General features: G+C 40.9%; 1 protein-coding gene across 3 annotated transcripts in view; it reads right to left on the bottom strand.

Moving 5' to 3' along the window:
• kalrna (kalirin RhoGEF kinase a) overlaps positions 1-12,994 on the bottom strand; it is a 128,861-nt gene that overhangs the window by 74,874 nt on the left and 40,993 nt on the right. For all 3 annotated transcript variants that reach the window (XM_046403172.1, XM_046403171.1, XM_046403173.1), the window contains exons 6-14: positions 12,853-12,936; positions 12,556-12,687; positions 11,128-11,250; positions 8,821-8,943; positions 8,457-8,648; positions 6,820-6,951; positions 4,720-4,818; positions 4,477-4,608; positions 504-626 (exon numbers count right to left, since the gene is read on the bottom strand). In XM_046403172.1, the coding sequence (XP_046259128.1) occupies positions 504-626; positions 4,477-4,608; positions 4,720-4,818; positions 6,820-6,951; positions 8,457-8,648; positions 8,821-8,943; positions 11,128-11,250; positions 12,556-12,687; positions 12,853-12,936 (1,140 nt within the window). The remainder of the gene's footprint in view (positions 1-503; positions 627-4,476; positions 4,609-4,719; positions 4,819-6,819; positions 6,952-8,456; positions 8,649-8,820; positions 8,944-11,127; positions 11,251-12,555; positions 12,688-12,852; positions 12,937-12,994) is intronic.

Genomic DNA, 12,994 nt, shown 5'->3' with positions numbered 1-12,994 from the left:
TGTGATAGACAGCAGCACTGAAATTCAGAAAATTTTCTGTAGATCATTCAGGAAAGCCTTATGACCATAAATGGTTATGCAGAGGCATGTCTGCATGCTTCCTGCCACCACCAGTCATGGTGGTTTTGAAAATTTGGAATTAATCAGGACGGATTACTTACAGATGTTTGCAAGACAGACGAATAAACATCTGATAAATACAAACTGCTAAATCCATTGTCATGCAGGAGAGTACACGGTGTTCACAGTTCAGTTTTGGGCCAAACTGCCCCTTTCAGACAAGTAAACGTTCACAAGTTTAACTGCAGTACTGAGGGCATGACAGCATAAGAAGACAGCACTTTACTGCAACAACTTCTTTATTGCTCTTTGGTGTCAGCTCAGATCTAACGCAGAGTTGACAGGGTTGGTTTCTGTTGAAAAGTGTTGCTCGCTGTGTAATTCAGCCCTTTCCCCTGAGTAAGTTATACCTTTCATGTAACTATTTGTATGGACGGACTCACCTGAGCTACATCTTCAAAGTCGTCGTGTCTTTTCTGCAGAGCTCGGGCTCTGTGAAGGGATTTCCCAACACCAGTGTGTTTGCTGAGGAAAGCCTCACCATGGTTTTCTATCCAGTCCATCACCTGGATGAGAGAGAACACAACATTAAAACATCTCCTAAGACACACCTGGGATTAAAGGTCATCTGCAGAGGCTTCTGTTCCTGGCGCTGAAAGTGTACGGATCAGCAGTAAGAAATGGTTTCAAACCCCATGAATAAAGAATGGAACAGATGAAACCTTCATGATCTGCGTGGGAAATGTAGGTCACTGCCACTGAGAAGAACAGGGTGTTGAATACTCTGTGCTGTTAGATTACTGTAGGCCAAACGTGTACTGATGTGCTTGGCAGATGATCCAGATGATTCCAGCCACCACCACAGGCTTTGTTGTTTTTTTATTGCTAAATTGCTGGTTCTGTGACTGTGTCTGGGATGACAATTGTTTCTTTTGCAGTGTTTTCTGTCGAGGCTGGCTTGAAAAGTGTGAGACCTTTCAAAAACACAGGTGATGCAGGTTGTATTGCATTTTCACAGTACAGAACTACCTGTTCATTTCATCTGGATTTGATTAATTCCTTCAATATTGGCACAGCTTTTGAAACAGAAGATGCTAAATGCTTTGCGCTAAGTGGAACAGGGTCTGTGAATCTGAGTCATGTAGTCAAACATCATAAACTAGGCTAAGCTAAGATATCAACCAGGCTTATTTCTTATCTTAGATTGGACAACAGGATATATGCATTGCTACAGCATAATGTCTAAGTAGCCAGTCAAATTACAGTTCTGAAATAGCCATCAACCCAGGACCAAGGGGATATAACCAGTGCTGAGCAAATTATTTGAATGAAATCAGTTACGCGTATCAGTTTATTAAAAAGAAATCCTATTGGTTTAGTAACTCACAAACAGCAAAATGATCTTTTACTGTTACATTCTTTTTATGCTCAGCCCACCTCAGTCAAAGGCACGTTAACAGCCTCAACACCCAAAGGCTTACTTTAAGCCACGGTGTCTGCACTTCTGAAGTCCCATTCCCACAGGGAAGCCAAGAGGATCACACACTTCAATTGGTAATACAACCAGTTGATTCCTCAACCTAGGCTTACCACCGGCTTATATAACCAAGCCAGCTAAGAAGACACAACAATGCAGGATATTCTGTTGTAGTATTTCTTTGTAGTAGAGGCTAGCTGCATCTCCACATCCCCCCACTTCTGCAAAATATCACAGTAATAGAGAGTTATTAGAATGGATAACTGTAATGCAATTAACTTCAAATTATAATCCCTCACACTTCTTATCAGGGAAAGAAGTAATTATGTTACTGTAAGCTATTACAAAGTAACGCGCCACTCCTCAACACATGATAATGACATTAAAAACTGTGAACAGTGTTGTAAACAAAATTTATTCAATTCTGCCTCAGTGAATTTTTGGCCACATGGGGGCAGTAGAAACTAGTTGTGAAAATAATATGTCATATCATCTTTTCCATTTGAGCAGCAGTTACTTTTTTTTACACATGCAGCATTTACAGAGCACGCTATCATTTCTCATACTTCTGGCAAATTTAAGTGCAGTATGATTTTTTTTTTTCATCTCTGTTTCTTGAAGGAACAACGTGCATGTGAGTGCGGATGAGCAGTGTTGTAATCTGTGACATCAGTGTAATGTAGTCAGTCCAGCTGAAGCCACGGACAGGTCAGGAAAAGGTTACAACATATGCATACTAAAGCATGCTGCCTGCAGCTGGCCCATTATTGTTCAGCTCAAACTGCCAAATAAAACTACACACCTAATATGTTCTCCTTCAGCCTTTACTAGTGCATCTCTCTCTCTCTTCCTCTCCGGGGTCACATATATCCTTGAGAATAACAGCTCTGGTTGGAAAAGCCCTGTTTTCAGTGATTTATAGACTATCGGTATGAGCTTACTCTCTCACTTGCTCCTTTTCATGCTCACTATGTCCATCTCTCATCCTCCGTGTGTTTTTATGTCTCTGCCTGGGGTCTCACAGAAACTGATGCATGACGACTACAGTTGGCAAAGCTTTGTTTTCAATAAATTTATGACCCACTGATCTCGCTAGTTTCTCCCCCCTCTCTTGGTCTTTTTACCTCTCTCACACGCTCTTTTGAGTCACATACAGATGTTTTGCATGGTGCCCAGATTCATAGCGTCCATCTTTGAGTTTGTATGAAATGATGCCCTACTTGTTTCTCCCTCAGGCCATTCATTCATTCATACAGTGCATACATAATGACTTCAGTTACAATGGACCTGTTTTAAATTAATTCAATGTGCTGTTGTGATTGCACAAGTGCGTGTGTGTGTGTGTGTAGGTCCTTCAGACAATGCCAGGGGGGGAAAAAAAAAAAACATAAGTATCTGCATTATAATCTCTCTCAGTCAAAACATTTGTATAAAGATTAATAACAATACTGGAAAATCTGACTCTTTGTCTTTATAAATTTTAAGGTACAAGTCTGTGTAAATAAATATCAGGGGAGAAGCTCTGGCTAGAATTGCTGCTGAAGTCATAGCGCTGGTCACATTATTACTGCTACTCCTGTCACTAATATTGAGTTGTGAAGGAGAGCATCTGAACTGTATGACAGATTTAAAAGTCTTACTATTTCTGTTTCTGAACAGACCAGTTAGCACAGGTACACCACATGCATCCACGCTGTTTTTCTGAGTGGATACCTGCTAATAATTTAGCCATGTTCCAGCTAAAATCCTGACTCACCGAGAGAAGTAACTGGATCTGTGTTTAGAGAAGAACACTAAACACTGACATGTGATAGCCTTCACAAAATATCCTGTCATCATGATATTTTAGATTATTACTCCAGATAACATACATGGACATGTTGAAAATGACCACAGACTCTGTGTCAAGTCATTTCATTGGGTGGAAACAACATTAGATTATTTATTTCTCTCATATCCTTGACTTTTTACTATTTTTAATAAAACCGTATACAGTCACCCATGAGTCTATTTATTTGATAGCTGTTCCACTGCTACAGCAGCTACATTTCAGCAAATGGATGACATCGCCTGGGCTGTGCTGTTCTGCATCTGCAACACTGCGTCCTCGCATGCTTTTAGAGAAAAAAGGAAAACCTCTTCAGACAGTGCACATGCGGACTCCTTACTGAGATTCTGCTGCTCTCAGTTATGCCATTTGTATTTGGTTGTACTTCATTCTTGGCACATTACTGTCCACCCACTATCCCATTAAAGAAAATGAAATAATACACAAAACCTCCTCCTCCCACATTGATGACGTCAACTCCGCTGGTTAAAAATACCCATCATAAAATATGGCTGTGATATTACATTTTGAGCCCCTGAGTATCTCTAAAACCTCCAGGAATCTGTGCTGACACCTCTCCAAAACCACATAGTCTGCTCGTCTGTGAAATGTGAGCGGTAGTACCAGCGGAGAGAGAGATCCGTGCTGAGCGTTTTATCTCAGGAATTTTCACATTACAAACTGTTTAGCTGCAATAAGGAGATGGCAGAGATGAATGAACATGTTGTAGTAACTCTCATCTAGTCTGCTAAGCAACACCCATCTCTCTCTCTCTCTCTCTCTCACACACACACACACACACATCACTGCTGTCTCTTCACTTGATTACATGCTTACATACAAGATTACACGCTCCACTGTGGTTTGACAAACTTTTCTGACCTTGTTGGTGTTTAAAACTCTTACAAATCCAGTTCAGTAAACTCAAACTGAACGAGGAGGTTGTTTTTCTCAGTTCCTAAAAAGCTGGCATTTTGGAGGAAACAACGAAGCTGACATCCACTCGTAACAAAATATTCTGACCCTTCCACTTATGGAGTTTCCTCTCAAAAACACACTTTCAAATTTTTCATTTGCTTGCTGTAGTATTTGTGAGTGTTTGTGTGTGTACCTGCTGGACATCTTGCTGGAACACACACAGCTGCAGTCTCTGGTGCAGTCGGACTTTCCGATGCTGCCAAATATTCTCGAGACGCCGCTGATGGTGGAGAACCTCGTGAACCACATCCAGGATGCAGTGAACCTGTGAAATAACTCAAATGTTAACTAGACGTCACATCATTTTGTTCTATTTTTCAGAATTGGCTAGCAGAAACGAAGCCCTGACTCCAGAGAGGAGCTTGATAGCACTAACCGCTTTGGAGTAATTGGCAGTAGCTGTCAGCGAATCAGAGTTTCCGGGACTCAGAGGCCTCTGGAGAACATCCAATAAGGCTTTACCGTCCTGACTCACCTGTTAATACAGACAGGTAGGTCACAAAGAGATTAGAAAAGCTGCACAGCTGTGAAGACAAAGTGAAAGTGAAACATTAAGGGTGGATGACAAAAAGTGAAACAAATGAAAAAGAAATGAATTTTTAAGGTTACAGAGGCTTCTGTTTGTTTCCCTCTTCTCTCTTCTCTTTGTTCTCTCCCCTCTCCAAAACAAATATAAACCTTCTAAAAAAGCGTTTCACTTCTTACTGCTAATTGCTAAATTATACATGGAAACACACCACTTAAAGCTCTCCCAAACAAGCAGTGACTCCAGCTTTCTTTCTGCAAAAAATGGGCCCTGTGTGACTTTTTATACGGCCTCAAGATTCCCTCAATGCTTTTACGACCGATGTAAAGCACTTTACCTTGCCATACCTGTGGTAAGTCTTTTCATGAATGAAGGTAATGTAAAGTAGTAATGAACTTTCAATATACTGTTTTTACTTTATGAAGTACATGTCTTAAGGCTGATCAAGTAATTGTTTGAGCACAACATCTTTTATTTGAGAAGGAAACTTTCCAGAACTTTTCCTGGCTCCTGAGCTGGACAGTGACAGGGATGGAACTGAATGATTTATATACTGAGGTGGACAAAGGGAACAAGAAGAAAAGGCAGTTTTTACACAGTTAGATGATTCAAAACCAAGCACCAACGGTCTTGATCAGGAACTAAAGAGGCAAGTTTGTTCTTGTGATGAAACAAACCCCCTGCAGAAAGCACAGTCACTGTTTTCCACTTGCTAGAAGCAACCAAGCAAAGAGTAGCTTCATACACGCGGTCGCACACACACGTGGAAGGAACATCCGCGTCTTCACCTTCTCTGCTTTTAATCACTCAGAGATGTCTGTGGAAACATCATTTTCACAGATGACTCCATTTATATATATATAAAAAAGAGGAGTTTCAGCTTTTATTTTGCGTTTAAAGCAACTGATGCATGGCGACACACTTTCACCACATTAAATAAATGCATCAAGTCAAGAGTACGAGATGAAAAGCCCTCACCAGTCTCAGGGTGTGTCACTTTTTTGCGGCACTCTCACAGGAAACAATGCTGTCACAGCTCGCCAAGCCAAACCACTTCACTTCTGAGCCTCTTCCCAGAGCCCTATGTGTGGATTTATCTTTTCACAGATAAGTATAATTTGAGCTAACACTGCAACAGTCTAAAGATAAAACACCAGACTGCAGCGAGAAGAGCGGGAGTGTTCCCAGACTAAATATAGTGGAACACGGAGGGTTCTCAGACAGCAGATCTGGACGGCGGTGGTGTGGCTGCTGACCAACACCTCCCAAACATCACAGCCAGCTTCACTGAGCTGCCAAAGAGCGAGCTAACAGCACCCAAAGGACAGAATCTGGACTCTGGAGTCCACATCCCTCTCTTACAAGTATACCAGTACTTATTTTAACAATTTCCAAAACACCATTTTTACATAAACTACCTTTTCATCGCTGAGGTATGTAAGTATATGTGATAGTAATTTTCCAGAATTTCTATGTCCTAAAAGCTAAAATGTTTTGTTTTGCAGCTCAAGGATCAAGCTCTAAGTCTTCCAGGGCAGTCACAGTGTCAGAAACAGAAATGGCATTTTAATTGCTGTAGATGTCTTTGTCAATCATGTTCTACACTACTCACTGAGAAGTGGACACTGGAGCATGCTGGGAAATACACATTTACAATAGAGAATAATGGCCAAAGCAAAGTTTTGGAAGAAAAGACAGAATATGATACAACAAAAGGTAGTGGGGCTGATAAGTATAAGTATAGGCAGGAAACTGAAACTCCAGGCTTCATAACTTCTATTTAGAATCCACAAAGTAATGACATAGATGCTACAGCCTACAGCATATGCCAAGTGTGATTTTGGTTGGAGTATAAAGCCTGCTTAAGCCTTTGTGACCTCACCATACGAACTCTGATGATCAGCACACTTCAGTCTGTAGGTCATGTGGTTGCCTGTGCTGTTGTTTTACCTCAGTATAAGCCTGAGTGACCTGTTCGTACAGGCTCTGGTGGCGGTGGATGGCGAGTTCCAGTTCCTGCATCTCAGACGGTAACCCTCCCTCACTGCAGACTTTACACCAGGCCTCCACCTCCGACAGGAACTGAGCATCACACACAAACACACACACACAAAGTCAGACAATGTGTATACTTATATAACATTTCAACATGTGGATAAATACTGAGTGTATGATGTAATGCAACAGTTTTTTTCACACTTCTGTCCACTCTTATTCTTATCCTGGGTGTTGTTCGGATTGTTTGACAAAAGTAATGCTTATCTCTTCATCCATCACTGTGGTCCACAGAAAGATACCTTAACCACCACTGGCCAGATTACCTTGATATTTGCTTTACATGCTCTTTAACTGTGATGGATTTTGATTTTTCTAAGGCATATCGGCAACTCTTAGCAACTGGACATTTTTCATCATTTTTCTATAGAAAATTTGAAATGCAAGGTTAGGTTAAAGGTTACCTAGTATACTACAATGCTCATAAATATTAAATATTATTAAATGTGTAGCTAAACATGCAGTTTTATATAAACATGTGAAATGAAAAGTATCATTTAATATGATTATTATTATTAGTAGTAGTAGTTGTAGTAGTATTCCAAACATTAATTATTAATTCCCATTATGTGTTAGCATTGAGTTAATGGACTAAGTGCTAATAATTTATACATATATAAAACTAATTCAGGAATCAATATTAACAAAACAAGCGAAATTCATTAAATGCATCGATTTTTTCCGCACCCCAAATAATTACAGTAATGACCAATGATGTAATTGGCACCAGTCAAATCTGAAAGCACAACGGCCAGTGTGGCAACACCAACGCACAGACTGCTGGACCAATCATCGAACTTCATCACTTCATCGCTCAGTCACTGACAAACTCATCTCTTGTGCTGGCCCAGCAGCTCAGCCAGCAAACTGCTATCAGTCAAGTCCATCCACTGATGTGATATCATCATACAGTATATGTATTATTAACACAGCATCCGTATTTTATTTTTAAATATCATGATTTTTACACCTAATACGGTTAAACAGCAGGTTTCATATTTTTTGTTTCTCTGGTTTTCATTAGGCCTTGTCTCATTCTGATCCTCCACCACTCTCGCTCTCTCACTCTCTCTCTCTCTCTCTCTCTCTCTCTCTCTCTCTCCATCTTTGTCTTTCATGTTGTGCTTTCTCAAACATACACTTGTAGCTAATGTCAAGGGCCCAGCAGGAATCAAACAACTCCCATCTGTTGCCATGTCAACCTTCCAAGGATCAGCTGTAGTGCAGTTTGATCTATTAAATATAATCAGACACTAAATGTGTCCCATTTACATTTTACATTCAGGATAAGTGTCTGCTGCAGAGAGAGTCCAAGATTAGACAGCTCCCAGATCAGCAACAAAGCACCAGCAGTCTCACAGCACAGTGAAACAACTTGTCCTCTAATGAGAGGGCACTGAAGGAGAAGTCCTTAAATCAGGTTTGGAGGCGGACGCATCGGCTTTCATTTTTTTTCTTCACAATCATGGCTGATGTGCTTCAGCCTATCATTAGCTGGGTATAGTTAACTTTTTTTTTTCTTATGATCTCACCTGTTCAGCCTTCTGGTGAAAGACGGACGACATGGCGAGAATGGTGGAGCGCTCATCAAGTGCAGCAGCAAAGCTTTTCCAGTCCTGATCCAACTGACCTGAGATCTGTTTTATCTGCGTGGAGGCGTAGTGACCGGCCTCGGCCAGGCGGCTTGCAACTGACATGATTCTATTGATATTTACGTAGGCATTCTGGCAAAAAAACAAACAAACAAACAAAAAAAACAAAGCTAATGTGAACTAACCACGTTACTACACAACACAGGCAACACTTATTCTGTTAACCTCTTCTTATCTCTGCTGTTATGCACAGTGAAGTACAATGATTTGACATAGGAACTATGGTTTTGATGACATTAGCTACCATGGAGTTCATGGCAAAGTGGTTGTGTTGAGTTTGGAGCTCTGCGGCGTGTTGGTAACTTCGGCCAATCTCTGTGTGACTCTGCAGGAACACTTCCTTGTTGTGGCTGATCCAGTCAAACATCTGCACACACAGCACACGGCAGCATTAATTACACTAAAAAGTATGTCACACATCCATTGTTGAGCACACTTGCAATACAAGCACATGTGAAAAACCACTTGATCAATTTTTCTTAGACTCAAAACTCTGACGCTTTACAGGTTGGAAAGCTCTGGAAAAGCTAATTAGTGGACTTTGTACTCAGATTTCTCTGTTAAGCTATAATCCCCAAGAGCAAGCAATGGACCTTCACACATGTGATGAAACATGTGTGAAGTATTCTCAAGCAGCTGCTGTGACTAATCTTACGTGTCTACAAATAAAGCTGGTGAGTAAAACGTTACCATAACTGAAACCGGCCAAAATGACATAAACAAGGTCCAGGCTGTAAAGAAACAACAAAGGAATATTCCTCATTTTCCCGTGTTGGCGTCATTTTTACCAGCCGATCAGTCAAGAAGCCAGGACAACCTTCAAGGCTGCTTCTCCATCTGAATCAATTTTTGCAGACAGATGGAGGCCACTTGTGGTGCTGAGTGGTTGTCATGGTTACCACATCATCTATACAGTAATTTCTCTAGCTGTGATTTCCACTGAACGAACACCTCTTCAGGTCTGACTGTTTCCCAGGCTCCACTGTGAGTGTTTCCCACAGTGTAAACTCGTCCACCCACCCTCGCGGTTCTTCAGCATGACAACACTGAACAAAACAGACAAAACCGTTTTATTTTTTCTCTCTGTTTGCTTTGCAGTAAATATTTACAGCTCCTGCATGTGGATTTCTGTGTGGAACTACACACCCAGTCCACCAACATCCATCTGTGTGAGTTTGTGTGTGTGGGTGTGTGTGTGTGTACATATCACATCAACAACACTTAAGACGCCACCAAACACACACGACTGTGTTAGTATGACGCAGGATTACATATTCACATTGTTCAGCCATCCTGGATCGCCATCATATGGGACTCTGTAACAACTATTTCCACTGGGTGGGCGTGGTTTTGCACAACGAATCAGTGAACAGTTTGGCAAACTCCTTGAACTCTGAGTGCATGCTGCTCTCCTACAGTTTGTATAACTGGCGTCGCACCTATGAGCGAGTGATTGGAAGAATAGTACAGACCTCCTCGCCTGCAAAGACTCACAGCCCTTGTGGGCGTGTTCACAGGAAGTGAGCGAGTGCTAAGGGCTAAAAACCCTAAGCCACCAGTCTATAAGTATTTTGCCATGCTGTGTCATTGCCATTTTTGTAGCTATTCATATAGCGCTATCGACAAAATGTATTGGTATTTATCAGCTTAGCGGAAGTCAGCACCTAATTTTCTGTTGCATTGAAATTTGATATTTATGCAGTGTTTATGTTAGCTATCTAATCATGTTTGCTCCTGTATTCCTGAAATACTAATCCTTTCAAATCAGAGAGTCTTTCTATATATAGCATTTAGGAATGAAACTGAGACAGTTCTGCATTTTGTCTTAAACAGGCTGGTATGTCAGTGATGAATGGAATCCTAACATTCACACACGACCACAGCTAATCACTTAACTTGGCTGAGTGGAACAGTGCTGGACGATTTTCCATTGGGTTAACTGCTAAATGTGTTTGTCTGTTTGGATAACACTACAGGCCAAATTATTTAGACCACAAAGGGGTTTCTGGAGAAGATGCAGAGTGAAAGAGACACAGTTGTCTTGGGCGAAGGAAAACTGGGCTGAAGTTCAAATTCTGGATGGTGTTGAAAATGGACATACAGAAGAATGAAGAGCACATATTAAGTGTGTTTATGTCCTGCAATTTCAGACAAAAAAATCTGTTAATATAGTGAATCAAAGCTCTTAACAAATACTACGTTAAAGAAAAGTAACACCTGCGCACATCCCATTGTTACGACTTATTTATCAGTAGTAAGTATTAAAAATAAGAACAGCTTTCAATGATCAGTTAAAGATGGTTAACCTAACTCTGTTCTTGTGCCTCTCATCCTTGAGGCTGAGTCACACTTGAATATTCAGACTGTGTGTTGGAATAGTGCAGTAAAACATAAAACAAGAAAGCACCACTGAGGACTGAGGAGTTAGACTGTTAGACTGTTAGTTAGACTCTTTGATCACACCTCACGCAGCCATCACAATATGCAACAAGTTTATTGCATTTGTTTCTTCTCATTCATTGACATCAGGCTCCGGTCCTGTATGGCTCACCTTTTCGGCATCCTGTTCAAAGAGGCGGAGCTGGAAGCACTGGTCCAGTTTAAGCTTCCTGACGTGCCACATTTGATGGAGATGCTGCCTTGTGGAGTGGAGCTTATCCAGCAGACTGGCCACCTGGCGAAAAACAAAAATTAAGAATTATTAGATGATGTTTGTTATTACATCTTCTCAATCTGGAGCTGAGTTTCACTGGGCAGACAGATGAGAGGTTTGATTGCGGTGAAACATGCTGCAGCTCAAGGATGGACAGCTGATGGTCCCAAAATACAAACAAACAAAATCTACACCAGATTTTATCTTCTAGTTTGTTTGTAGTGGAAATCCCAGTGTGTAATGTTTTATGCCAATTTCCTGCTCAAGTTTCAACAATTTCTAGTTCAACTGAAAACTGCATTTTTGCGTATGTTCATATCACCTAAAACAGCCATTCATCCTTTTGTACAAGAAAGTGCTGTTACACCCATAGTGTCTGAAAGTGACTGGCATGATCTTCTTTCTTCTTCTTGCAGAATGCCCTGCACTCTACTCTATTTGAATTGTGAAGATCTTAAATAATAAAAAAATAATGTGCAAGTTTTTAATATGAATTTTTAGGCCTCTTATTAAATATAAATATAAATGCATTTTTTTCCCATTTATAATACATAAAACATAACAGTGTATGTGCTTTATGCAAACAACCTGCGTTCTTTCACAACTTTCCCTGTGGAGTCCCTCAGCATTACGGTATAGGCTGTGACTTTGTTAGCATCACTTGGTGAAATCATCAAGACTTATAATAACTAAAAACTGATTGACTGATTGATTGAAATGGAACACTGATCCCTCCTGTGTCATGTCAGCTCCGTTCATATTGTGTATATATAAATGCTTTTGGTATTTACTGGCAGATCTCCTAGTGTGAGCAAAGCTCAGTTTATGTTGTTGGTATTCCAGCAGCCAAATGAGTTCTGTGTGCGGATGTACATGAGTGAATATAAACATTCATTTCCGGTTTCAACAGGTCTGAAAGCATCTGTACATATCAAAGTTTAGTACAGACGATGAATGATGATTCTACATTTTCCTAGTAGATGTTTATATGATCTGAGCTCACGTCACACCCTCTTTTCCCTTTTCTGCCTTGCCCTTCAACGCTGCTTGAGGACGGCACTGACCTTGAGACATACAGCCTACCTGTCTGCCTCTTTGGGTGCAGCACCTCTGATGTTTGTCATTTCTTATGAGTGCTTTTGTTCACGTATGTGCATCAGAAAGAAAGAAGAAATAATTTTATTTCTTACAATCAAGGAGCTTTCAGTCGGTTTTTGTTGGTTTGTTTGTTCTCTGTGCGCCTGTTTGGAGGCCCTTTTCCCTGCTGTAGTGTAGATAAAATATGTACTGCCCAGCTGGAGTGAACTTTGCTCAGGTGTGACTTACCTTGGGCACCAAGCTCTGGAAGTCGGCAGAGCCTGAGATGCAATTCCTCCCTGAAAATCCATCACTAGATCGAATACACTGAAGCAACCTCTGGCCTTCCCGGTCCAACTCCTCCACTGGAGCCTTCAGCACCTACAGGAGAGGAGGACAGTTTACAAAATTAGTTAAGTGGCTTAACATGATTCACAGTGGTCTGCGATGATAAGAGAACTATGACGTCTAACACAGAGGGCTACTAATCTTTCTTAAGATGTTTCTACAGTTCTTATCAGACTGTCCTGACAGCAACTCTCCCACCTTTTTTTTCAGCTGTGTGTGCTCCTCTATCAACCGACGAGATCCTTCCACATCAGCAGGAAACTCTTTTTTGGACAGGAGCTCCTGCAACACACAATACCACTTTCTCATTATGGAACGTTCCCTCAGTCCTTTTAAACCT

This window comes from Scatophagus argus, chromosome 11, assembly GCF_020382885.2.
Source record: "Scatophagus argus isolate fScaArg1 chromosome 11, fScaArg1.pri, whole genome shotgun sequence".
Classification (NCBI taxonomy): domain Eukaryota; kingdom Metazoa; phylum Chordata; class Actinopteri; family Scatophagidae; genus Scatophagus; species Scatophagus argus.
This window is presented reverse-complemented; position numbering and strand designations above follow the sequence as displayed.